General features: G+C 42.7%; 1 protein-coding gene and 1 pseudogene across 3 annotated transcripts in view; one reads left to right on the top strand and one right to left on the bottom strand.

Annotated features, from left to right (window-relative positions):
• PRKCD (protein kinase C delta) overlaps positions 1 to 27,648 on the top strand; it is a 156,928-nt gene that overhangs the window by 56,415 nt on the left and 72,865 nt on the right. For all 3 annotated transcript variants that reach the window (XM_054035727.1, XM_054035726.1, XM_054035728.1), the window contains exon 2: positions 25,963 to 26,099. In XM_054035727.1, the coding sequence (XP_053891702.1) occupies positions 25,985 to 26,099 (115 nt within the window). In that variant the 5' untranslated portion in view covers positions 25,963 to 25,984. The remainder of the gene's footprint in view (positions 1 to 25,962; positions 26,100 to 27,648) is intronic.
• LOC128840323 (uncharacterized) lies at positions 1,511 to 4,415 on the bottom strand (annotated as a pseudogene).

Genomic DNA, 27,648 nt, shown 5'->3' with positions numbered 1-27,648 from the left:
TAAGTATATGTGAGACTCACCTGTAAATATTGTATCCTAGAAAATCTCATGCCATGGGCATTAATATGGACTTTAATTCATTGTGATAGTCTGTTTTCATTGAAAAACACATGCAAGATGTTGACTTGACAGCATAAAGTAGAATCAGAAGAGAAAATTACCTTCCTTCACCCTGAATCTGTCACTGGATCAGATCCATGTTCCATTAAAGTCAATGGGAGTTTTGCAATTGACTTCAAAATGACAAGGAGTAGGTCCATTAGGAAGTATTGATCCTCTGGTCAGGGGAAGAGTAATGGGATATGGAGTTTTTTATTTCTATGTTGCCAGTTGAAATGCAGCCCAGTTTAGCAATGACCAGAAGTCTTCATCTCATGTCATGTTTGGTGGTCTGAGTGAAAGGAGTGGATAGTTTCACTCCAGTTTCTAGAGGGCAGGTTTCCATACCAGTAAAGCATGCCTACAAGTGGCACAACTGTAATCCTTGTTGGCAGTCCTACAGTTTCCTATGGGATGCCCCTCTATCCACGCCCAGGTGCCGGTGCCCTGTCCTGTACCCTGCCCCACCCTGGTGGCTGATGCACATGTTCCTGCCCCTTTCCTGGGCTATCCATCTCTGCCAGAACTCTCAGTGGCTGGAAGGCAGGACCATGCTGGGCCCGGAAGTCCTACTTGCTCCCGGGTGGCTGGCCGGATCTCATACGCCAGCGGCCTCTTCAGCCCCTCCTCCAGTTCCTGCTCTCATCTTCACGAGGCATTGTGGGGGTGGAAAACATCGGGGGGCAGGCAGAAATATAGATCCATCCCCCCAATATTTCCATTGCAGGGGCAGTAGCCCTAACCCCTCCACATCTCTGTTCTGCCACCTCTGGTGTAGCTGCCCTTGGATAAACAAAGGGCTCTGGTCTCCAGAGATTCATTTAGCACCTTTCAAGGGGAGGATGCTTTGGTATCTCTGTGGAAATTATGGTAGTAATTCACTCTAGAAAAATGACATCGTGAAACAAGCTTTTGTTTAAAATGTATCTTCTATAATGTCACCATGGTACAATAACTCTTAGCTTAAACATCTGTTTTTACCTGTGTTAATCTATGATCTATGTCGCTGTGCAGGAGACTGATATTGTCCTGGGTCAGTCTGTGGCTCACCTGTTTGGCAGGACTGTGAACAAAGTGCTTTCAAATCATTCAGCTGGAATTTCCAAAGGGGGCTTCGGGGAATTAGGAGTCAAATTCTCATTGAAAATCCTTACACTCCTTTGAAAATCCCAGTGTAAACTGTGAGCTCTTCAGCTGATTTTTAAAACAGAGGCTTAATTATTCAGTTTGTCCATCCATCCGTCTGTCCAATCAATGTTTCTGAGATCAGATAAAATAGAGACATGAAATTTTCAGAACAGATTTGTACACAACAGTTAGATTATATTTCAGTTCAATTTCAAATAAAAATTCATTAAAAATGTTAATTATTTTTATTATTACAAATCCAAAATCATCCATTCCACTATCCTGTTTAAATGCCATTACCACCACATCCAATATAGAAAGAAATAAGAAAACTCTTCAATGAACTTTAACCTGTATTTACAAAACACTCCGAATAAAATACACTCTCTGCTCTTAAAGCAAGAAAAGTCATGTTTTAAGTTTTGAAAATTCAGTCACTAGTTCTTTTAGATCCAGTTTTCCAGCTATTTCATGCTCTATTGACATTGTGGCAAGTCTCTCTTGCACCATTGTTGAATGCAGATATGTTTTTATCAATTTTAACTTTGAGAAGCTACGTTCCCTACTTGCTACAGAAACTGGCAAAGTTAAAAGAATGCATAGAGCTTTAAAAATGTTTGGAAAACTGAGTTTATTTTCACAAAAAAACTTCAGTACTTCTTCAGGAGTGGAATGTTTCTTAAGTCGTCTTGAAAAAGCCTGAAGCTCTCTACACAAATGTGTAGCATCAATGTGTTTTGAATTTTCATGAGTCAATGCCAACTCCAGTTTTCTACAAAATTCCCTTATCTGTTTTGCTGTTTTCTTTTGCAAGCTGTGGATATCGTATAGAAAGCCAAATATTGACTAACTGCTGCATCTGTTGAAATCTTTCATCAACCGGGTGAATAGCAGTATCAAGGACTGCGAAGTAGAAATTCACTTTGAACCTTTCTTTTGGGTTCTGAATGGGTGTGTGTCATCCTTCATATGAAAACTGCTGTTTCTTTTGCCGAATGTGAACTGGCTCTGGTTCAAATTCTGTGTGAAAGTCTATTTCTTCAGCAAGCTCGAGAGAATCTACCAGTGTTCTTTTGAACTCATCACCTCTGAATTCCTCCAGAATATTTTTAGTTTGCTGCAGTTTTTGAATAGCAGAATGTATGTTCAAGTTCTTTTCCTGAAGCTGCTTACTAGTGAGGTTAATCTCGAAAAGGATATTGTACCATAAAATGAGTGAAGTCACTAATTTGAACTTGGAAAGGCCATTTGCAAGAGCTTCTGCATCTGAACGTGCCGTATTGCCAGATGATCCAGTAAAAATAATATCCTCAGACATTTCAATTAGGGCATCATAAATGTTTCCAAGTTCATAGCGAAGAGGCTTCACAGTTCGAGAATTCACATGGCGAGTCAGAATCTCCCAATGGTGTGTTGAGCCTGGGAAAAACACACAAACATGTTGCACCAGGTCAAAGAAATTGCTTGCCTCCAAACAGCATTTAGCAGCATCATTGACAACCAAATTCAGAGAATGTGCACTGCAAGGAACAAAAAAATTCCAAGGATTGATTTCCATCATTCTCCTTTCCATGCCATTGTCTTTACCTTCATATTACTCCCATTATCATAGCCTTGGCCACGTAAGTTTTCAACAGATAATGACATTGTTTCAAGCTCTTGTAGAATAGTTTCAGTCATAAATGCTCCAGTCGTCTCCTTCAGTGGTACGTGTGACAGGTTGGATCATAGAAAACCCCTTGGGAATTGCCAACTGATGTGCTGGGACTACCTCTGAGCCTGTTTTCCCTGCCGGTTTAGGATTTCAGAACCCTGCCTGGTTTGAGCCAGGCACACTAGCCTGCTACAAACCCAGACCCAGGTCTGAACCACGTCCCCCAACACCTGCAGGCTTAACTGAAAACAGCTTAAGAAGTGCTCCTGTCTCCAACACTCAGGTACCCAACTCCCAATGGGGTCCAAACCCCATATAAATCCGTTTATCCTGTATAAAGCTTATACAGGATAAACTCAAATTGTTCGCCCTCTAACACTGATAGAGAGAGATGCACAGCTGTTTGCCCGTCCCCCTTTCTCCCCAGATATTAATATATACTCAGGGTTAATTAATAAGTAAAAAGTTATTTTATTAAATACAAAAAATAGGATTTAAGTGGTTCCAAGTAATAACAGCTAGAACAAAGTGAATTACCAAGCAAAATAAAATAAAACACGCAAGTCTAAACCTAATACAGTGAGAAAACTGAATACAGATGACATCTCATCCTCAGAGATGTTTCAATAAGCTTCTATCACAGACTGGACACCTTCCTAGTCTGGGCACAATCCTTTCCCCAGTACAGCCCTTGTTCCAGCTCAGGTGGTAGCTAGGGGATTTCCCATGATTGCCGCCCCTTATGTTCTGTTCCACCCACTTATATATCTTTTGCATAAGGCGGGAATCCTTTGTCTCTCTCTGGGTTCCTACCCCTCCTTCGAAATGGAAAAGCACCAGGTTAAAGATAGATTCCAGTTCAGGTGACATGATCACATATCACTGTAAGACTTCATTACCCACTTGCCAGCACACACTTATACAGGAAGACTTACAAGTAAAACAGGGCCATCTACAGTCAGTTGCCCTGGTTAATGGGAGCCATCGAGATTCCAAACCACCATTAATGGCCCACACTTTGCATAATTACAATAGGCCGTCAGAGTTATATTTCATATTTCTAGTTTGAGATACAAGAATGATACATACATAAAATAGGATGACCACACTCAGTAGATTATAAGCTTTGTAATGATACCTTACAAGAGACCTTTTGCATGAAGCGTATTCCAGTTACATTATATTCACACTCATTAGCATATTTGCATAAAATCATAGAGTCAACATCACAATACGAAATCCAAAAAATGTTCCTTTATGAGCACCACAACATTATCTTCATCTGCAGACTTTTCCCTATCCACAAAAAAAAGATAGTCATTTGTTCAACATTACTCACATCTGGTGTACAGTCCAGTATTATTGAAAAGTATTTTGCAGAATGGGCAGCTTCTGCAATTTTCTTTTTAATTGCATTTGCTAGGATTTGAATCAGTTCATTCTGCATATATTTTCCTAAGTAATGAACCCGTGTTTCATGATCAGTTCTTTTACATAGATGCTCCTTCATGACTGGATCAAACAAAGCTAGGTATTCAACAAATTTTTAAAGGTTTCCATTACCTGGAGTGTATAATTTTTCATTTCTACTGCAGCCGCGGAATGCTAAATTTTGCCCACTGAGAACTCTCATTAAAGCAATCAGACGCTCTAATTGATTTGTTGCCAATATTATTTTTTCCTTGATCATATGTAAATTTTCTTCATTGATAGCTTTCTTTTTTTCAATCGTAATTCAAGTTCTTTTCAATTTTGAAAACATTCCAAATGTTCTGTACTTCTTTCTTGTGAAGAGAGAATTGAAGATACGTTTTTCCAGTCCTTTAAACCATTTTCAGTAAATGACGTACCAATTGCTTGATTTCTAAACAACTTGCAGCAAAAGCAAAACACAGAGTCCTTCGACACTGAATATTGTAACCAGTTTTGATTAATTTCTTCCCCATTAATAAGTTTCCTCTTGTATTGCTGAACAGAGAATTTTCTTTTATTTCCATCCTTAGGGAAGGGAAATTCATGAACTTGTTTGGGTCCATGTTCCACAAGAATTTGCCGCACACTGTCAGCACATCTGGGCCATGAAGCTGGGTCCCCATACTGTAACTTGTTTGTAACTTCCTCATCCTTTCTTCCTTCTACTTCATTTACTTCAATTTCTGCATGTGTCGCTGAAGGTGAATAAATTTTCTCCACTTCCATATCAGTCTGATGTTGTGAGCTGCCTTCATCTAGAAGTAAGTTTCCATCCTTTTGAGTTTCCAAACTGCTTTTTTATGGATTTGAGCTACTCTCACCTCAAAGTAATATACCTTCATCTTGATGTTCCAAACTGCTTCCATGCAGATGTGAGCTAACCTCCTCTCCAAGTAAAATTCCTTCATCTGGATGCTATGAACTGCTTCCATCTTTATTTGGATTAAAGAGAAGATATTTCAGGAAGGATCTCTGCTGTTTTGCTTGATCCTTTTCCTTCTCAGCCTTTCGTTTACGATACTCAGCTCCTGAGGGTTTTCTTTTTCCTCTTTCTGCCATGGGGCATTTGAATATTATGTACTGTGCTCCAAACTGCAAGCATTATAGCGTTAAGGATGGCTGACATACCCACCACATGGTTGGCGATTTAAACCACATTGCAGCCATCCCAACATGTCTTTTCACTGCTTCAAGGTTCAATGATTAGTAACATACACTCACTTACCTATTAAAACAGTCAGTTACAGCATTTACACAGAAACAAAATGACCTTTTTCGATGTTATAACCCAACATTGGTTGTTTGGAAAGTAATCCCCTTCCTCATGGTTACCCGCTTGGAGTGTGATGTCATCACTTTTGTAGTCTGTTAAGCGTTAACACTGTTACTTTTCTTTTATGGACCTTATTTATTACATGTGAACCAGTTATAACAAAGAAGAGTTCATAATTATATAGCCCGATAGTAATGCTCAGGTTTAATAACGCTTAAAGATACTCACATTTTGGATTTATAATGCTGAAAGATATTTTTTCTTTATTCTTTGGTACCAAGAAACACAATTTTCTACAGTATTCGCTTGATTCTTAACCATCTACCTGCGACGTGTGTTAAAATGACTGTTTGACATGTATCAACTCACGATATCTCCGGTCTACATGAATTTCCAGCTATGTGACCTTGATGTATATTCGAGTCAGGTGTCACTAGCATGGCAGTTCTTGCTGCTGGCAGATGTGTTTAATTGTGACTGAGTTATTGCTTATCAGAATTGCGGAGTGGGTCATCTTGACCCTATGTCTCAAATTGAAATATTTTTTGCTAAAATATTATTTATTTTTGCAGTAAATAAAAGATTTGACATATTAATAAAGTCTCAAATGTAGAGAAATGAATTATAATTCATATTCCCATCTTTTTAATTTTTTTTTTAATTTTTTTTCCCCCTTGAATTTGGCACCTCATTTAACTTGGCACCCTAGGTGACCGCCTAGTTCGCCTATATGGACAGGCTGCCCCTGACTGTCAGGCTTCAAATGGAGTCCCAAGGCAGTGGCTGCAATGCAACTTTTGAGGGTGTCTAGTAATGATCCTGGGATTGGGAGGGTATGAAAGATCTTTTTAGGGAAGGGGAGGAAAAAAGAAAACATTTTAATCTGTTAGGGTATTACAAGAGGCATTTTATACTGTACAACAGATGATTCCAGATCTCTTGGAATATCAAAATCCTGCTCCGTAATTAACATAATAAAATAAATCTGTTTTGTCAGGCAAACAGATGTTGTAGCTGATCTCTTGGAGCATTATGTTGCATGCAGTGAATATAGGGATATAAAAACAAAAGCACATGTGAAATTTCTGTATGTACTAAAAACCCTACATGGGTAGTTACTCTGTATGTACCATTAACTCAACTATTTAGGGATTTTAATATTAATAGGATCCATTCATTATTATCAGTAGACATAAACAGTCTTCCTGACTTTTATTCTCCACAGCTAAGGTAAAGTTTAAGGGCTGGTTCCAAGCTATGTTGCATACGTACAATAATTCCCATTGATGTAAGAGGAAGCTATCGATTTTCAGTACCTCTGAAAATCAGATTGTAGGAGATGAAAGTAGCAAAGTCTAAGTCTGCTGAAATCCTATTAACTTTACTGCAGTTTCTTTAAATCACATGAGTCAAACTATTTTTTTACACTTGCAATGACAAATTCTTTCTTTCAGCCTGCAGTGAATTTTTTTCTGCTGACTAATAAACTCATAAAAGTCAGAGGCTCTGATGGAAAAGCTGACTGACACAATGAAGTACAGTATTCGAGTCTGGTTGGGAAAAACAAGCTTAAAAAAATAAGTTGAAAAATGGAGAAGGGTAGAGAACTCTAATGAGTAAAATAAATGTGTGTATCTAAGGAACCATTTCATGGCAGCTAAGTTTTAGGGAAATTACACAGGCTTCCCTGTAGCTAATTATATATATATAATATATGGGAGAGCAAAATGCTTTTTTATAAATTGAATCATAGTCTATACATAATAATTTGTAACAAAAATACGTTGGAAAACTTGAATGAATATTTTTAAATGAAAAGTCATTCAGGTAGTTTTGCAAAAGCCCTCAAACTCCACAAAGGTCACCCGCATCACTATTCTTTTATGTGCAGACACATTGGTGGCCTTATACTTCACCATAAATGGAGAAATTAAACACTGAAACTTGCTGTAGCAAACTACAAGTGAGGGGTATAGGGGTGGAAATGCAGTTTCCCATCATTAGTCTTCTTGGGGGCATCCCTCTAGGAATTACACAAACCATTTTAATGCATTCCCCTGAATTCCTGCCACCTCTCTCTGGCAAAACAGCAGTGTGTCATGGTCAGCAAGTCAGCAGTGTTTAGAAGCATGAGAGTAGTTGCCTGTCCTCTATCCATTAAAAGAAGAAGATCATCCATCAATGCCACTACAGCATTTTTCAGTTCCATGTCCTGGCCTGAATCCAGATTGTGCTAGATCTGGATTGTTGGGTTGAGTTAGATGAGCTTGTAGTTGGCCTTCTGCTAGTTTCTCTCTGAGGTTGCTCGGAACTGGGAGGTTTGACACTGGGTAATAGTTGGCTATGACTGAAGTATCCAGAGCAGGTTTCTTCAGTGTTGGTCAGACTATTGCATGTTTTGAAGGAGGAAGGAAGAATTCCTTCTCTGAATGAGGCATTGGCTGTTTTGGTCAGGACTGGCACCAATTGTTCATGACTCTCTTTAACAAGCCAGGAAGGGCCTGGGTCAGATTCAAGTGTCTTGGGTCAGGATCCCTATAGGGTATCCAGAACGTTTTGATGAGTGAATGTACTGAACTCTGGGAATGCAGGTGGGCTGTTGACTGGCAGGTGCAGGAGGAGTTGCTTGCAGCGAAGATGATAATTCTTCACAGTGCTTGGTGCTGAGCTCCAATGCAGGTTGTATAAGAATTCAGGATTGCTCGGTGGGGGTGGAATTTAGCAGCCTCTTTGGAGGGACCTGTAATACAGCCTCAGTACAGGCTTTGGGGAATTTGTTTCATCCTGTCTAAATCAGCCTTTGTTTTCCATCATTGGCACTTGTTTCTGCCCCTCTCTCTTCATCCAGCACAGGGTGTCAGAAAATCAGGGAGATCTGGGTGGGCAGTGGGGAGGAAGATGCCATTTGGGGGTCAGCGTGTCAGTGGTTGAGGCATGTGTATGTTGCTAATGATTTAACAAGTGCTCGACTCCTTGTCTTGTGGGAGAGGTGCTGTTTTCCTTTAGTGGGTTTTGGAATTTGTTGGAGTCTAGATCTATGGTGTACCATAGGGGGGATGAGGTGGACTAGCACAGGGCTTGTGGTTTAACCCAGCCAGGTCTCAGTGATGCAGGCTGAGGCTGTGGAGAAGAGAAACAGCATGGCACTTATTGAAAGTTTGCCTACTACCTGTCTTTCACCACATATAGCCATTCCAGGACCACCAAGGTGGCCCAGAGGTTGGACGAGATCAGCTCATGGATGGGAAGAGCTGGTTGAAGCTAAACCAGAGTAAGGCAGAGGTTATGCTAGTGGGCATTTTGTAGAGTTTTCAGGCACAGTGTAGTTTCTTTTTGGTTTAATTGGTCAATTGACTCAAGAAGAGTGCTTCTGGATTCCTCACTGATGCTATGATCTCACATTACAGCATCCACAAGTAACATTTTCTACCATTTGGGTTGGTTAGGAGACTCTGTCCCATCTTGGCCTATGATGTTCTGGCCACATTTATTCAAGCCTTCATCACCTCTCAGATGGACTACAATATACCTGGAAATGAAACCTTCAGCACCTAGAAAACTCCAACTGTTACAGAATGCTGCAATGTGCCATCTTGCCAATATTGGCTACCATGAGCACATCTATACTGTCCTCTGCTCCCTACACTGGCTTCTCACAGAATATCAAATCAGGTCCCAGGTCTTGGTCCTTATCTTCAATGCACTCCATGGCCTAGTCCCAGGGTATCTAAAAGATAACCTAAAGCTCTGGGATGAAGACTGTGGTTGACAGCTTTGCACTATGAGTAAAACTCCTTTGTGCAAGAGATAGCTTTCTCAGAGCTGGCCCACTACTTTGGAAAGAACTCCCCCAGGAACTAATGACCATTACAAACCTCACCATCTTCCACTGCAAGTACACGGTGCATATTTTGACCTTGCCTTCTCTAACAAATTTATAACAATGTGTGTGTATAATTTGTTACTATCAAAAAAAAATTCCAAAACAAAACCCTCCACTGGGGAGAGGATGAGAGAACAAAGACATAGGAGATGTTATTCATATTGTTTAATATGCTGCTGGAAGATGCTTACCTACTGTAGTAATGAATGCATATAAGAGAAAAGTAGTATTTTGGGAGGAAGGGAGGCCCTTGTCCAAGCATGCAAAAGATCCAGGTTCACTTCTGGGGCAGGTGGGGTGGGATTGTGGTTCAGGCTGCTCTCTGAACCTATCCCCAGAAGGATTTTTAAAAGCCAATCTTGTGAAGAGGGACATTTTAAATTAAAGCAATTGTCTTATTTTAATTATCATTAATCTTGTTAGTGATTTAAAAAAATGTTGCTAGACTATTATTGCCTTATAGCTTTCAGATATTACATGCAGGGGGAAACAAAGCAATAATAAAACAGCTAAAGTGCCAAAGGGGTTGTGCTATTTGGCCTTTGGCTGCCTTGCAAGTACAGCATCAGCTAACAGCCATGTGCACTCTTTACTATTGGAAGAAAACAGTTTTTGTATGCAGCTTCAAGTATTCCTGCCAGACAGCATGGAAAAGTTCGTGACCCTTTTAGTATGTGCAGTAGGTCCATATTGCAATATGCAGAAACTTGGTTGTCTCTCTGTGGGCTGCTAAGAAATCGGAAACATGAACCAGCAGAAGCTTTTATTAAACATTGTGTCTATGTCAGTGGCTGAACAATGTGTCCACTGCTTGGACCCATTGGATTTCTGGCCCACATGGGTCTTGTTTTCTGGCCTATTGTAGGGTTGTCATTGTTTCTTCTGGATGATGTAACTCACAGCTTTGGTGTTACTTTGATGCAGAGGAGATGCAACTATGTCTGTGTTTTTGGATCACTATAGAGGTGGATTGCTTTTGCTGTTTTTTAACAAGAAAGAATTACCTACACCGTAACAAAGGAACTTTAACAAGTCTGTAGTGCTGACTTGAGTGCTGTTGTTTATGAGCTCCAGCTATCTGTTAAAGACTTTGGGGAATGGGAGAGGATACAACATTAACCCCTTGTCTTTCACACCAGCAGCTGCTGTTAGTGAAGAGACTTCTGCTCTAGCTGAACTTTGTAATGGCAATATTTTATGGCTTGGAATGTTTGAGACTGCACCGATTGATTTTTCTATGAGGATTTTCAAACACACACACACACTCCCCTCACTAGTGAGTAGGGTTACCATACGTCCGGATTTTCCCGGACATGTCCGGCTTTTGGGGGCTCAAATCCCCGTCCGGGGGGAAATCCCCAAAAGCCGGGCATGTCCGGGAAAATCGGGAGGGCTGGGTGGTGCTCGGCCGGGGCCGGCGGTGCGGGGCCGGGGGCATGGTGCCGGGCCGGGAACCAGGGGCGCAGTGCAGGGCCGGGCGCGGGGCCGGACGGGGAGCTGGGGGCGCGGTGCTGGGCCGGGGTCCGGGCTGGGAGCCGGGCCGGAGGGGAGCCGGCGGGGAGCCGGGCCCGCGGGGAGCCGGGTCGGCCGGGCCCGCGGGGAGCCGGTGGGGAGCCGGGAGCCGGGTCGGCCGGGCCCGCGGGGAGCCGGGCCGGCGGGGAGCCGGGTCGGCCGGGCCGGCGGGGGCCGGCAGTGCTGGGCGGGCCGGGGGTGGTGGGCCAGGGCCGACCCAGGCTGGAGCCGCCGGGGGGGCTAGCCTGGGCTGCGCCTCCTCCCCCCCACACCCCCCTTACCTGCTTCAGGCTTCCCGCGAATCAAATGTTCGCGGGAAGCAGGGGAGGGGGCGGAGACTTTGGGGAGGGGGCGGGGTTGGGGAGGGGGTATGGGCGGGGCTGGGGGCGGGGCCGGGGGCCGTGGAGTGTCCTCCATTTGGAGGTACAGAATATGGTAACCCTACTAGTGAGCAAATGTTGGACTACTTGTGTGATCTCTCAAGATTAATAATTCAAAGATGACTGTATGGATTGATTTGTTTTCCAATGTAATTCCCTAAAAACTTCCAACTTCTAAAACTAACCTGAAGCTGCTGGAGAATTTTCAGAATGCCTGCCAGAGCACTGCAGAATCCATGGACTTTTGCTGTAGAATTTTGCTTTAGCTTAGCACAGAGCACATGAGTTGTTGCTTAGAGTACTCTTTTTGCAGTGAAATATGGTACTGGCCACTGTCTGAGAATGGCTCTTCTGACAAAGTTCCTCCTCTATCTTGATGGGTCCTGCGCTTATTGGAGGATTTTCTTGCCTCAGAGATTCACCATGTGGGTAGGGGAACAGCCCAGAGACCTTCCCCTCTGGAAGAACCCACAGTCCAGGTCAATTGGGAGGTTTGGGGGGAACCCGGGTCCGCCCTCTACTCCAGGTTCCAGCCCAGGGCCCTGTGGACTGCAGCTGTCTATAGTGCCTCCTGTAACCACCGCATGACAGCTACAATTCCTTGGGGTACTTCCCCATGGCCTCCTCCAAACACCTTCCTTATTCTCACCACAGAACCTTCCTCCTGGAGTCTGATAACGCTTGTGGTCCTCAGTCCTCCAGCAGCACACCCTCTCAGCTCCTTGCGCCTCTTGCTCCCAGCTCCTCACACTCCCACCACAAACTGAAGTGAGCTCCTTTTTAAAACCCAGGTGCCCTGATTAGCCTGCCTTAATTGATTCTATCAGCTTCTTAATTGGCTCCAGGTGTCCTAATTAGCCTGCCTGCCTTAACCAGTTCTAGCAGGTTCCTGATTACTCTAGTGCAGCCCCTGCTCTGGTCACTCAGGGAAAAGAAAACTACTCATCCAGTGACCAGTATATTTGCCCTCTACCAGACTCCTGTACCCCACTGCTCTGGGTCTGTCACACTCTGTAGTCTGATGCAGCATCTGCAATTTTCTCTATGTACAATGTTATGAAAGATTTTTTCCCCTTTTTTTATTTCAGATAAGAGACACATTGAGCTTTTAACTATTTGAGATATAGAACTTGCAACTTCCATTGGTCTCTTTAAGAGCACACATCTCAATTTTCCCACCATTAGGTTTGAAGGAAGACAAGGGCTTAAGGGAAAGCCATTTGGCTGTCATATTTAATAGCAGCAATAAATTTCTCATGAGTTGTATGTGAATTCCCCTTTCTTATTTCATAGGTTGACTTTTTGCAGCACCTTTTGACTTCTTGTCAAATGCTGTAATTAAAAGCTTGAATCAGCATTCAGATGCTCATGATTCTTCCAGTGTGAAGTTGTGGGAGGTGGGGAGGATCTTAGTTTACAGAAAACACTGGGAGAGAACTCTGTATATTGACTAGATGTGCATATGTTGGGTTTTGTTTTGTTTTTTGAATGTGACTGAACTTTAGATGACTGGATATTCTGCAGGGATTTTGAGAAATTTCTGTTGATTAGAATGAGTCTCTGTGGCTATGTCTTCACTGCCCAAAAAGGTGGGTATTTCTACAGCAAGATAGTTAATGCACATTAGTTATCTCACTGTAAAATCCTAATGGAGACAAGTCTCTGTAGCTTTTACCATGATGTAGCTAGGTGAGGTCAGCTGCAGATGTGGAGTGGAGGAAATAGTGTTGTCCTTGACTACCTACATTGTGGATAAAAACTACAGACCCTTGTGTGCACTTGGATTTCACAGCAAGATAGCTAATACATATTTGTTACCTGGCAGCAAACACACACCCTTTTTGGCACTGAAGACATAGCCTGTGTGTGTAAAGAAAACAGAGTTGCTTTTGAGAGCAAGTTTACTTCCCAGAGGAATTCATTTTTATTGGTAATAAAAGAGCAGAAGTAGCCTCTGTTTTTGCCAGCAGTCTTGAACTGACTTTGCTCATATCAGTACAATTAGTGTGCGGTGGATCTTGCTGTCCCCACGTGTATGTTTTTGGTTTTTGGCAAGCTGATTACACGTAGGTAAGTGTTTGAGTTCACAGTGAAGTTGACTGTCGTGGGGAAAAAAAAAGAATACAGCTTTTAGGAGACAACTACATCTGGGGCTTGAAAGGTCAGTTTTGCACCTGGCTATCAGGAAGGGGAAAGATCACTGGTTCACTTAGAAAACACATACTTCTTCAATATATTTACATTGTAGTTATGAATTTAATGCTCAAAGTTCATGTGATGGGGCTTATGTTCACTCTAGGGACTAACACTGGCTTGAACCAGACACAGCCTCGCCAATGCATCTCAATCTCAGTTTAGAGCTCCCCGCTAGTCCTAGTCCTGGGTTTATTTAACTAGTGGTTTCCCAGCTGTGCTGAATTATGTGGGGACTTGATGATCTGATTAACTTTCCAAGGGGGACTAGGATCTAAACCATTCAACTCATTTTCACCTATGACCTAATCAGGACTTGACTTGAATCTCTCTCTCCAGAGGTGAAAGTCTACAGCATCTGGTTCCCAGTCATCCGTGCATACTACCTGTTACTCACTACAGTAACTCCTCACTTAAAGTCGTCCCGGTTAATGTTGTTTCCTTGTTACGTTGCTGATCAATTAGGGAACATGCTCGTTTAAAGTTGTGCAATGCTTCCTGTCAAGGCTGGATCCCCACTTTGAACTTTAGGGTACAAATGTAGGGGCCTGCATGAAAAACTTCTAAGCTTAACTACCAGCTTAGCTCTGGTTCGGCTGCCACCATTTCAATGGATTCCCTTCCTGGGAAGCCTTGAAAAACCTTCACCAAATCCCTGGTGAAAACAAATCCAAACCCCTTGGATCTTAAAACAAGGAGAAATTAACCATTCCCCCTCCTTCCTCCCACCAACTCCTGGTAAATCAAGATCCAAAACCCTTGGATCTTAAAACAAGGAAAAATCAATCAGGTTCTTAAAAAGAAGGCTTTTAATTAAAGAAAAAGGTAAAAATCATCTCTGTAAAATCAGTATGGAAATTAACCTTACAGGGTAATCAAACTTAAAGAGCTCAGAGAACTCTCCTCTAGTCTCAGGTTCAAAGTACAGCAAACAAAGATAAACACTCTAGTAAAAGGTACATTTACAAGTTGAGAAAACAAAGGAAAACTAACACGCCTTGCCTGGCTATTTACTTACAAGTTTGAAATAGGAGAGACTTGTTTAGAAAGATGTGGAGAACCTGGATTGATGTCTGGTCCCTCTCAGTCCCGAGAACGAACACACTCCCAAACAAAGAACACAAACAACAGCCTTCCCCCCCCCCCCCCCCCCAAGATTTGAAAGTATCTTGTCCCCTTATTGGTCCTTTAGGTCAGATGCCAGCCAGGTTACCTGAGCTTCTTAACCCTTTACAGGGAAAAGGATTTTGGAGTCTCTGGCCAGGAGGGGTTTTATAGTACTGTACACAGGACAGCTGTTACCCTTCCCTTTATAGTTATGACAGCTCCCTTCTAACGTTTGGCAGCTGCCTGCTTTGTCCACTGCTTGCAATAAGAGCAGCCCGTTGCAGCTAGCTGGTGGGGGGCTTGTAACCAGGGTGGACCGGCAGCCCCCCTATCAGTTCCCCCTATCAACTCTTCACTCCCCTAAGTTCCCTGTGCTGCAGCCACCCAGCAGGCTATCAATTGCTGGCAGTTCAGCTGTCCCTCCCCCAACTGCCATGTGCTGCTCCTGCCCTCTGCCTTGGAGCTGTTCCCAGAGACTCCTGCTTGCTGTGCAGGGGGGGCTAATGTCAGCGTGTCCCCCTTCCCCCTGCACCCCACTTACCCCTTCTCCATATAGAGCTGAGTGGGGTCAGGACCGAGAAAGAGCTTGGAGCAGCAGCTGCTGTCTCAACTTCCTGATCCACTTAAAGACAATGCACTTAACAGTGGGTCAGCTTACTTAAAGGGGCAGTGTGCATCTCTCTCCCACACACAAAGTGTGTGTCTGTCTCTGTCTGCTATGCTGTCTCCCCTCCCTCCTGTTCGTGCTGCCTTGTTTGAGAGGCTACATTAACAACAATGTGTTAACCCTTGAGGGCTCAGCCGAGTGCTAGTTCATCATTTAGCTGCAAGGCATTCCCTGGGAAATATCCCTCCTTCTTCCACCCTCTAACTTCACCACCTCAACCAAGCTTCACAATCATCATAGCTGTGAACAGTATTAAACTGTTTGTTTAAAATGTATACTGTGTGTATATCTATATAATGTATAGTTTTTTGACTGGTGAAAAAAATTTCCCTGGGACCTAATACCCCCCCCCCCTTTACATTAATTCTTATGTGAAAATTGGATTCACTTATCATCGTTTTGATTAAAGTCGCATTTTTCAGGAACATAACTACAATGTTAAGCAAGGAGTTACTGTATCTGTACTCTTGTGTTGGCAGATGATTTGCTCAGCCATTTAAGGTATCGATTCCTAGTCTAGCAGTTAGAACATGTTCCTCATTAGAGTTTTTGATTAGCATTATATTTACATTGAATTTATCAGTGGATGGTGTGAGGTATAGCTGGGATTTGTTACTTTTACTAAAGCTGTTTTCCTTTCTTGAGGAGGTCATCTGAATCCCTAATCCCATCAAATGGAACTCCAGCAAATCAGCTTGAGGTTCAGCATAGCAGAGTTATCTTATTAGTGCCTGGATGACATACTGTGGATATTTGCATTATAGTGGTGCTTCTCAGTTGTCCAATGGGCTAAATAGTGTCACCAGGTAATTGCAAAGCTGAATAAAACATAGCCTTTCAGCTTTTGTTGTTGTTGTTGTGGAGGAGAACAGGCCATTGATCAAAATTAACATAGACTATTTTATTTTGGGGATTTGTAAAATATTCCTGTTACAATTTTTGTAGGAAGGTCTCTGTTTATAGTAGTTGTATGGCACACAAAAAAAGAGTATTAACAAATATATCCCTTGCAATACACTGACTTTCTCAGATTTCACAATCCTTTGTCTAAATGACAGTGTGCTGATCCCCTTGAGGTTGGGAAGAAATGCTTGTTGCCGCTCAACAGTGATGGTTCTGAGCAATTTGAAAAATTATGCTCATAGGCTCTGAAGAGAACCTAATAATAGAAGAATGCTAGTCATGTGATGTGGAGCATTTTGGGTTGGCTAAGAGGTGCTTTAAAGAAATTGAGTAATGGGTCAAATTGTCTTGACTCCATGAAGGATTTTGAATAGTTCTCCACATTCTTCTCCCAGAAAGAACAGCATAACTATGTTCTGCTGGTAAAGAGAGGGTAGCTAGCTGGAAGGGTGGGGAAGGGCAAAGAAAGATCTCATAAATTGTCCAAAAAGTTGGTATAAAGTCCAGGCCACACCTGTGCTACCTGCTGGCAAAAACAGTTGATCTAGGACAAGTCCAGCATTCTACAGTGAACTAAGAAAATTAATGATGAGGCATTACATGTTGAAACCTTGTTTGCTGGTTGGACAGCTATTGCCTAAGTATCAAAATACTGATATTAAAATAACAAAAAGCGGATGTTGCTGTTCATTATATATCTAAGAAGCTTGTAAACATTGAATTTGGTTATAAAATGTCATTAGGAAGTCATGGGTTCATATGGGCTTTCCTAGCTTCATAGCCCTTGGCTTAAATCACTAATTCTGTAATATAAAAACATAAGTAAACATACTTTCTCTCATATTAGCAATACTTTTTTCAACTTCTTAACTTTGTTTTCCAGATAAAATATTAAAAAAAAAAAAAGAGAGAGGTTCTCCCCTCCACCACCCCGGTGAAATCTCTAGTCTTCAGTGTTACCTTGCCAGCCTATCCTTCCAAGAGTAAACATTTTGCTTGTGCAAATTAGTGATTCAGAAGATGTGATGGATCTTTTTTGACTTAGTGAAGGAAAGATCATACATTTATTGACCATTTATCTTATATTTCACAGTAAAATATCAAATAAGGTACAGACAAAAATTTTCAGTTAAATTAGGCTAATTAATAAACACAGGCTTCCTGTTAGACATAAAAAATATACTTACCTTTATGCTAAATCCAGAGATTCAGACCAAAACCAAGAGAGATGTAACATTTGGCTTCTCAAATGAATCAGCAAAATTTTCATTTTAGAAATGTGTTAGGATGTAGGCTCAATGAGATAAAGGATTCTTGGGTTCTACTTAAGCAGGATACTTTGCAAAATTGGAGGGATTAAATTAATTGTGAAAGATATCTTCTGTATAATCAGGGTATCATCCCATGGTGGAAATGATCAGTGAGTGGAGTTTATTTGGTTACAAATTTCACTTAACTGAAATACTACCATAATTCAAAGAGGAAGCCTGCAGGCCCCCTGATTAGAATAGTGATCAAGATTTCATAATACAGAAGTTGCAGTATTTTCTGGTAAAATAATACTGTAATGGGCAATATTAACTGCTCCATTATCAACTAACAGAACCATTCATCTAGGAATTGTTTGGAGAGAGATTATTAATACCTAAGTGATTGCATTTTAGAATATAGTATACTTCTGTTTATTAGGGTTGCCAACTTTCTAATGCCAGAAAACTGAACACCCTTGCCCTGCCCCTTCTCTGAGGCTCTGCCCCGCCTCGTCCCTTCCCGAGACCCCAACCCCTGCTCACTCCATCCCCCCTCCCTCCGTCACTTGCTCTCCCCCACCCTCTTTCACATGCTCATTTTCACTGCAAGGCTCAAACAGGCATATTGATTGTTTTGACAGATGTATTATGCTAAGTTCAGGTTTTATTTGTTGCAGGATGCTAGAGCTGGCAGCAAGATAGTCAAAATGGGTAATTTTTTAAAAAATGAAAGGTTTTCATGACTCTTTCCCTCCCCTCTTCGCATTTTTTGTAACCAGCTCCATGTTTTTTGTTCACTAAAGTAGTTGTAATTTTATGTGTGGAATTAGGACCACACATTATCATAGCTGCAATGGGTGCATTAAAGGCCCACTCCTGAAGCCCAAATACAAATCTATAGAGTACAACCACAGAAATCCACACCTGTCCAGATAGCTATATAAATAAATCTGTAGAAACTGACTCCCACACCTGCATGCAGATACAAATGTGTATTCATGTGTGCACATCTAGCATGCACTAACATATATAATTCCACATTATTTAATATTACAATTGTTGTTTAGTGTCTAGAAACCCCAACTAAGATCAGGGCTCCAGGGTGGTAGGTGCTGGACATGCACATAAAAAGAGAGAGTCTGTGTAATGGTGCGTGACTCACCCTTGCGGCGCCTCCAGCCGGTCGTCTCACGAAATTAGCTCTCCAGCCCTCTGAGCGCCCTCTTCAGGCCGGTGTCCCACTGCCACTGGCCCCCGTGTCCCTCCCAGGACCCCGGTGCCCCTTTACCCGGGGGCTTCCCCCTGGCAATACCCCCACCAATCTCTATGGGTCTCCCCCCTCTGGGAAACCCCCAATCCTCTAATCCCCACCTTGCCTCAGTCTGGGCTACTGCCAGTCATCACCAAGCCCCCGCTTCGTGGGCCAGACTGCAGTGTAAAAGCCACTCATCATAGGCAAGGGGGTTCAGACCTGCTGCCTTCCTCTGCCTTCCAATACCTCTATGGGCCTTGGACCAGTCCCTGCAGCCTGGGGAGTTGCCAGCCTGGAGCTCCCCTGCTCCTCTGGCTCTCCCCAGCCCTGCTTCACTCCCAGTACCCTTTCTGCAGGCAGCCAGGCCCGGCTCTCTCCCAGCCTGGAGAGAGACTTCTCTTGGGCTTTTGGCTCACAGCCTTTTGATACAGGCCAGCTGTGGCCTGATTGGGGTGTGGCCGCTTCCCCAATCAGCTGTCCCCAGCCACAGCCCTCTCCAGGGCTGCTTTCAACCCCTTCTATTTTAGGAGCAGGGTAGCCACCCCGCTACAGTCTGCAACAAAGAGTTTATAATGTAGCTAGACAAAGGTGGGAGAAATGTATGATACATTGGCTCTTCTGCAATTACTAGTCAACAACATTCATTTTTTAAGAAATAATACATTTCTTTTAGAGTTCCCTTCTCTTTTAAAAATGTATGAAATGAATACACACGTTTTATTTCATCAATTTTTTTTTTGTTCGCAAGCCAGCAAAGGGAATAATAACAGTCAAAGAGTTAGGCTGCAAATTTTATTCACACAAGTATACACACATGCGACAATACACACACCTCCTTACACAAAGACACATAGTCTCTTACACACATACAATGCATACATGCACACACTGGCCTACACAGAGACACTTTTTCATAGACTTTGCCAGGGGCTGCCTAAATCACCTAGTTGGGAAGGGAGGAGGGTGGACTGGAGGGGAAAAGATGGGGTGGGAGTGGAAGAGAGAGGATGGGGAGGGAAAGAGGCCAAGGATGAGAGCAGGGTGGAGGTGAGAGGGGGCAGTAAAGGAGAGAGGAGTGGGTTCAGGAGGGTATGTGGCGTGGATGCAAGGGGAGGTAGAAAGCTACAGGTGCATGAGGATGTGGGGGGCACAGGGGTGTATAGGAACATAATGGGAGTGCAGCAGTGTATGGAGAGGAATGGGGTGCAGGGCTGTGGGGGATGAGGGACATGGGGGTTGCAGCTCTGGGAGGTGGGAGGATGGGTGGGAGAACGCTATAAGGGGTACAGGGCTGAGATGGTTAGGTGTGGGGGGCAGGACAAAATGGGATGGGGTTGTTGGGACGAGGAGGGATGCAGTGAGGGGATGGGGGTGTGGGGAGGTTGGGGCAGGGCGGGGTTGCAGTGACAGGGATGAGGGTGCACAGGGGTTGGGGCGGGGAGGGAGGGAATGATGGGGGAATGGGGGTGCAGCCCATTCCCACCACTCAGAGATGGGGATACACATACCTCGAACTCCTGGGTGCCGGTGATGGGGCGATAGACAGAAAGTGGTTCACTGCAGGGCACGCACCACAGCTCGAGCCCAGCCACACGAGGAGTGCGAGGAGAAGAGGACTGGGCATCAGCGGGAGAGGTGTGTGCCACGCAACCCCGCAACAGCCGCCTGCTGAGCGCTCGCGAATCACACTCACGCTAGTTTCTCCCCTACCCTCACCCAGTCAATGGGAGCAGCAGGGGATGGGGCAACATGCAGACCCCTGTCCACCTCCCCCCTCGGCTGCCCCTAAGGCTAGGAGCTGGATATGCCAGCTGCTTCCTTACTGGGAGCCGCGTGGTTCAGTGGCTAGCAGGGAGCCTGTCAGCCTCGCTGTGCGGCAGCACCACCAGCCGGAGAGTCTTTTTAGAGAAATTTCCAATCTTGATTGTAAAATTGCCAGTGATGGAGAAACCACCACAACCCTTGGTAGATTGTTCCAATGGTTAATTACTTTCACCATTAAAAATGTACATCTTATTTCCAGTATGAATTTGTCTAGCTTCAACTTCAAGCAATTGAATCATGTTATACCTTTCTCTGGTTAAGTGACATGCACAGGTTGCTTAGAGCTTAAAAATGTAGTTTAAAAATATTGGGAAATGGCCTAAAAAATATAAATGAAATGGAAAACAAACAATGCTGAGTAAGATACAATTTCAAGATAAAGGATAAAGACACATGATATGATGTTCAGATAGTAGTATGCTCAATTCTAACCATTGAAAGTGTTGAGTCAGGTCCAAAAAATCATGAGTGACTTAAATTGAGATATTTTAAAAATTCATTTTGGGTTCTTTTTATTTTCCCGCTGGTTTCTGAGCACATTCTTTGCATTTTCAAGCTTTTTTCCATGACTTTGAGGACTAGAACCCTATTTAACAAACCAAAGGCTTATACTCTCATTCAGTCTCTTGAATCCAAGAGCTGGAGATTTAAGAAAACACCAAATACTGAAGGATTCACAATAACATTGTGAAAGCTGGCAAACCTTATGAGAGCCAGAGCAGGGGAAACAAATATTCTTCACACATAGGTGTATGAGAACCAAGAAGCGTAAAGATACCATAGACCTGGATTTTCAGAGGGAGTATAACAAAATAATAGAAAAGTTAATTGAAATATTTTGCCTCATTCTTGACTGTCGATGGGATAATGTCTTTCCCAAAGGCACCTCTTGTTGGAGAGCATTGTGTGGCCGTGACACACGTATAAGTCTGTAAGAATATTGATTATGGAGCAATTTGAGAAACTCAAGTGTAATAAATCATCAGGCCTTCTTGTTTCTGAAGGAAATGAAGTGTGACAAAGAAGAGATAAAGAGATTCTCACACAGGCCTTGGCTACACTGGCACTGTACAGCGCTGCAACTTGCTGCGCTCAGGGGTGTGAACCTCCCCCCCCCCGCCCCCGAGCGCAGCGAGTGCAGCGCTGTAAAACGCCAGTGTAATCAGCACCTGCAGCGCGGCAAGCTATTCCCCTCGGAGAGGTGGAGTAGTTGCAGCGCTTCGAGAGAGCACTCACAGCGCTGGCGGCGCGACTACACTCGCGCTTCACAGTGCTGCCGCAGCAGCGCTGTGAATTCTCAAGTGTAGCCAAGGCCACAGTTATTCAATGCAGCTTTGAAAATAGCAACTGTTCCTGAAGAATTTAGTGCCTAATTGGGGGGGAGGGAGGGAACAGAGCCAAGAGAAACCCTGGGAATTCCAAGTTAGTGAACCTCATCTGTCTTCAGGGAAATGTATTATTTAGCAGCATTTATATTTTGCTAACAGTCAGCTAGTCACAACTATGTATGAGTACAAGTATGAAAATAAAGTGCTTGTCCTCAATAACTTGCAATATAATTGATAGTGAATCTAACTAAAGGCAAAACACTACCACACTTGGAAATTTAGTTTGATCGGGTCGAACTGACACATTATTTGTGATTGAAAACTGTGCCCCTCTCTCTAGTTAGTTTTTTTTTTTATTGTGTTTAATAAAATTGTAAAGGTCCACAGAAATTAACAGAGATAGAAGTACATAGGAGACTGCAAAAAAAAAAAAAAATAGAATAAATTAGCATTGAAGGGAGAGAAGAGGGAAAGTAGTTGAGGTTCTTTAGAGAACGGTGTATGTGCAGTTAAAATCTCATCAGTCTTCTCTTATTCTGGCACACTTGAACAAGGGGTCACTTGCTGGGTAAATTTAAAGCCAATAACAGGAAATAATTCTTCAGAGCTTGGAGTCAGCCTGTGGGATTCAGAGCTCCAGGAGATCAAATTCTCCTACTAGAACTGAATTTTAAAAGGAGCTGGATAATTTGATGAGCGATAACTTTATTAGGCTTGCTAAGACAAAAGTAATGAGCTCATAATTGCAGGGTTCACAAAGAAAGAAATTCCTCCCCACCCATCTCTCACACACACAATTGGCTAAGTGCATTATGGCTTTTTTACATCCTTCCCCCTCCCCCTTTTTTTTTTATCTGAAGCATCAGTTGGTGGCCACTGCTTGTGGCAGGATATGAGACTTGAAGCACCAGTTGTTATATCTTGTCTGCAAACCATATGTTGCTTCATTTTTTTAAATTAGTTTGTTTTCCTAAACTAGAAAAATAAACCACTTTGACATTTAAGTTTATTTCTGAGGACTTGAAACCATACAACATATAATGATGGCATGAATTGAACATATCACTGGATATCTGTTCAGCTACTATGACCTATGAGAAAATGATAGCTCAGTGGATGCTAAGTTAGATTTTCCAAGCTTTGCAAAAGCCTAGCCTAAATTTTTCAAAAGTGACTTAATTTGGGGTGCTTCATTGTTTTAATTTATATTTGAAAAAATAAATGTTAATGAGGTCTGACTTTTCAGAAGTGCTGAGCAGCTACCCTCTGAAATTCAGGACACTGAACACTTACCTCTTATATAGCACTTTTCATCACTAGATCTCAAAGAGCTTTATAAAGGAAGTCAGTGTTGTTATTCCCATTTTACAGATGGGGAAACTGAGGCACGGATAGGTTTAGTAACTTGCACAAGGTCACCAAACAGGTCAGCAGCAGAGTCATGAATAGAACACAGGTCTCCTGACCTAAAATCTGAATTACTGAAGAATCCTGTCTTAAGTTAAAATGCTTACTAGTGCTTTGGTAAGTTCTAGACTTCAAACATGAAGGACATGATTCTGATCTTGTTCACACCAGTTTTACACAGTGGAGTTATTCCTGATTTAAAATAGTATAGGTGAGATCAGAATCGGGTCTCAATTCCCTAACAGAAGAAATTTAAAATGTAATGACAGACCAATAAATGTTTTTTCTTGTCATGGCAGCCTTCATGTCCTCCAATGTCCCTTTAGAAAGGAAACCTCATTTAACAATAAAACTAGGTAAGCAAACAAAACTTTTCTATGATTACTTGGGCAGAACCCGCCGTTGATAGCTTGGTGTTCCACTGTATTATGAATTTTCTGATCTCAGTACTATAAATTAATCTTAGATTTATTTTCTTTATTCTTCTTTAATCAGAGGAGTGTTGACAGTTTCAGGTCTTCGTCTCTCCATTATTTCAAAACAATTCATAGTTGTATTTGATTTTTATCAGTACTGATGTATTGAAAGGATTCAGTGTTTCTGTGAATGATAAAACAAACATTGAGTACTCAAGGTTTAGTTGTGAACTCAGTGGACAGAAAAAAGGATGTAACAATAATTGAGACATGAGATAAGAGACTGGACAAGAGTTTTAGCTGAGTTGGATGGATAGGAAATGCTGTAATATAGAGATGTTATGAAGAAAGAAACAGCAAGATTTAGAAATAGTCTGTATGTGAAGGCCTAGAGAGAGAGAGGTCCAACTCAAGATGACACCCAGCCTATGGGCCTGAGTGACAGGTAAATGGTGATGGTGTCCAAAATGATCGCGAGAGGAGATAGATGAAAACCCCTATTTTAGTCATACTGAGCTTGAACTGATGGCTAGACCTCTACTGAAGTTGTAATGTTCTAAACTCCTCAGAACTAGCTTAGAGCCAAAGAAAATGATAGAAATGTATATATAGCCTGAAGTCTATATTTAAAGGTACCTTATGCAAATCTGCCAGGTGTGGGTTGAGAGAGTTCTGTGTGGGGAAATCTGGGTGTGGGCATCTCAGTGGGGGATCCGGGTGCTGGGGGATCTGGATGCACAGTGGCTTGTTGGGGGGTTCTGAGTGCAACGGCAATGGGACTCTGCAGGGGGGTCCAGGTGAAGGTTGCTGGGGCTCAGTGGAAGGTCCAGATGCTGGGGAAGCGGGGCTCAGTGGGGTGGGGATCCAGGTGCAGCTGGTTGGGGCTAGGTGAGGTGGGGATCTGGGTATGGGTGGCTCATCAGGGTGGTCCAGGTGCAAGGGGAGTGGGGCTCATTGGGGGGGTTCTGAGTGCAAGGGGGGTGAGGCTCAGCAGGAGGGTCTGAGTATGAGGGTGTCTGGTTGAGCGGATGGGGGAGCAGCTAGCTGTACAGGGATCCCTCCCCCTGCAGCTGAGGAGTGATGGGTACAGGAAACGGGCGGGGAGGGGAGGAGGGAGTTTGTAGAGCTTCCTGCAGCTGGGAGAGAAATCTGGGGGTGAGTCTGACCTGGCTCCGGATGTCGTGCAGGGGAAGAGGAAGTCCTGTCCTGCCAAGCCAGGACTAGCAGTTGAGCCTGATGCAGGGTAGGAGCCACCAGCCGGGTCTTCCTCAGTTCCACTCTCTGCCCCACAGTGATTTTACGTCTCTGCCAGCTGCCCTGGGCACTCGAAACATACTGCTGGGGAGGGTCACATGACTGCTCTTGTGGATTCCCTTTGCTTCCCTGTCAAAAAGCCGTTTTTCTGTGGGGAAGCAAATAAATCTGCTGGGGACATAAATTCTGCGCATGCAGTGGCACAGAATTCCCCCAGGAGTAGAGCAGGCAAACTTCCAAGAGAATCTTCCAACTGGGAGAAAGCACTTTTAAAAAAATTAACATCTCTAATTATGCCAAGTGAGCCAACATGCCGCATGATAGTTGGTCACATCCACTTTGTCAGATCACATAAGTGCTTCCAAAAAAAATCATAATTTTGTTAGTCTTAACAGATAAACATATTCAAGGCAGTGGAAGCTCAACAAGTTTAATGCACGTTAGGTCAATATATTTGGGTTACAGTTGAGTTTTGTAGCTCATAGACACTATGTTGAGTGTTTCTGTAGCTTTGATGTTAAGCTCCATACCAATAGAAACACTTCGTTAATCCATTGACTAAGCGCTTCTATTGGTATGGAGCTTAACATCAAAGTTAATCTATTAACAATGTGCTGCACAGCCTTATGTTTTCAAAGGGGCATGAAGACTATGACGATGAATTGGGGAGGAGGTCTCTTCAAACTTGTCTGGCTAAAATATCCTCTTAGCCATATATAATAATGTGTCTTTATTACACTTTAGTTTTAAGGTCATGCTTTCAAAACCTGCCCCTAAATTTTTACCATGCAAGTTTTGCACATTCAAATAGATGCATTAGCAAAAGTTGTAAGGGCAAATTTAGAGACTGGATTTGGGGGTCACTCTGATTGAGGAATCTCCATATTAGATTTTGGTTTTCTTATCTGCTTCAGACCAATTTTTTATTTTAGGTTTTATATTTTCTTTTGTTCACCTAGGTTTGTTCCACTGTTGTGAGCAATGGCTCCCTTCTTACGGATATCTTTCAACTCATTTGAGCTGGGACCTATGCAGAATGACGGGGAGCAGCTGCAGCCCTTCTGTGCTATAAAGATGAAAGAAGCTTTGACAACAGGTACAGTAATGACTGACACATTTCTGGACTTAAATATGCTTATTAGAAATTACACACGTGCTGTGGCAGGGCTGCAGGACTCAAGACTCAGTGCTGCAAGGTGCTGTGCACTCTTGCCCTGATCCTGCAAAGCACTTAGAAGCGTTGGCTTCACTTAAAGAAATGTGAGAAGTTCCATTGACTTCAGTGGAGTCCATGCTTTTGCTGGATGTGGCCCAGATTGCTCAGTGCTTTGCAGGATCAAATCCTTCCTTATTAATTTCCTGTTTCTCTACAAAAAAGAAATGTACGTGGCAAAACTGTCTAATTGTCCTATTTGCATGGGGTGTTGTGGTGACTAGCTAATGAGCTAACGTTTGCAAATCCGCTGTCTGTGTGTTTTCTAAATTGGTAAAATATGCTTACCTGAAAGTTTTGGGAGAACTGTGGTATCCTGGAAAAGCACTCTAAATTGCACTGGGATGAGAGCCCTTTTTCTCAAATGCAGGACAGTAAATGGCTGCAGTGCGTTAAATGAAATATATGTTAGTGGGAAATTTGGTTTATTATTATCACCAAGGGTTCTTGATAGGAATTAATTTGTTTGAAACTAATTGTATTCCATGTCAACATGTCCCTATGAGCACATGTAGTATATTTACATGGATGTTAATGCAACACAAACAATAATAATTACCTATGGGATGGTGGGAGGCAAGTTCTCTGACCTTCATTTCAAAATTAAATTAGTACAGTATGGCTATACTAAACAAAACAAAGTTAACATGTTTGAAGGATTTAGAGGCCTGTAGAAACTGTCTTCCTATAACAAGAATTTAGGCCCATTTCTTCCTATGATATTTATCTTGTGGTCACTCATGATAGCTGCATTGAGTGGGCAGTAAAATTATAGGAATTGCTATGCCATTTCAAACCCAAGGGCCATTATTGTATCTCTGACAGTTGCTAGCACCAGATCCTGCAGAGAAATAGCAAGAAACACCACAGTAGGCAGATATGGGATAATCTTCTCCCCAATCTATAATTGATAGAGATTGTCTTAAGATCTGACGCATGAGGTTTTACATCCCTCCTAAAAATTGTTAGAATTAACTATAACTGAATATTCTTGTTACCTGCATAAATATCCAATCCTTTTTTGAATCTTGCTAAATCCTTGGCCTCAGTGATTTCCTGTGGCAGTAAATTCCACGTGCTGTGTGAAAGCGTTTCCTTCTCTCTGTTTTAAATGTCTCAACCATTCCAGTTCCTTGCACATCCCCTTTTTCCTGTTCTGTGACAGGGAGAACAGGCACTCCTGATTTCCCTTCCCTACACCATTCCTTATTTTATGTACTTTTACCATGTCTCTTTCTTGTCTCCATTCTAAGATACACAATCCCCATCTTTTCAATCTCTCTTCATGAGAGGTTTTTTCCAGGCCTTTGATCAGTCTCATTGCTCTTCTCTGAACCCTCTCGAACCTTGCAGTTTTATTGGTGGTGGTGGGGGGGGGGGTTGAGATGCAGTGACTGGTTTTGCACAGAGTGTGGTCCTACACAGCTGCTAA

This window comes from Malaclemys terrapin, chromosome 7 (assembly GCF_027887155.1).
Source record: "Malaclemys terrapin pileata isolate rMalTer1 chromosome 7, rMalTer1.hap1, whole genome shotgun sequence".
In the NCBI taxonomy this organism is placed as follows: domain Eukaryota; kingdom Metazoa; phylum Chordata; order Testudines; family Emydidae; genus Malaclemys; species Malaclemys terrapin.
Note: the sequence above shows the minus strand (reverse complement) of the source record. Positions and strands in the feature narration are given on the sequence as shown.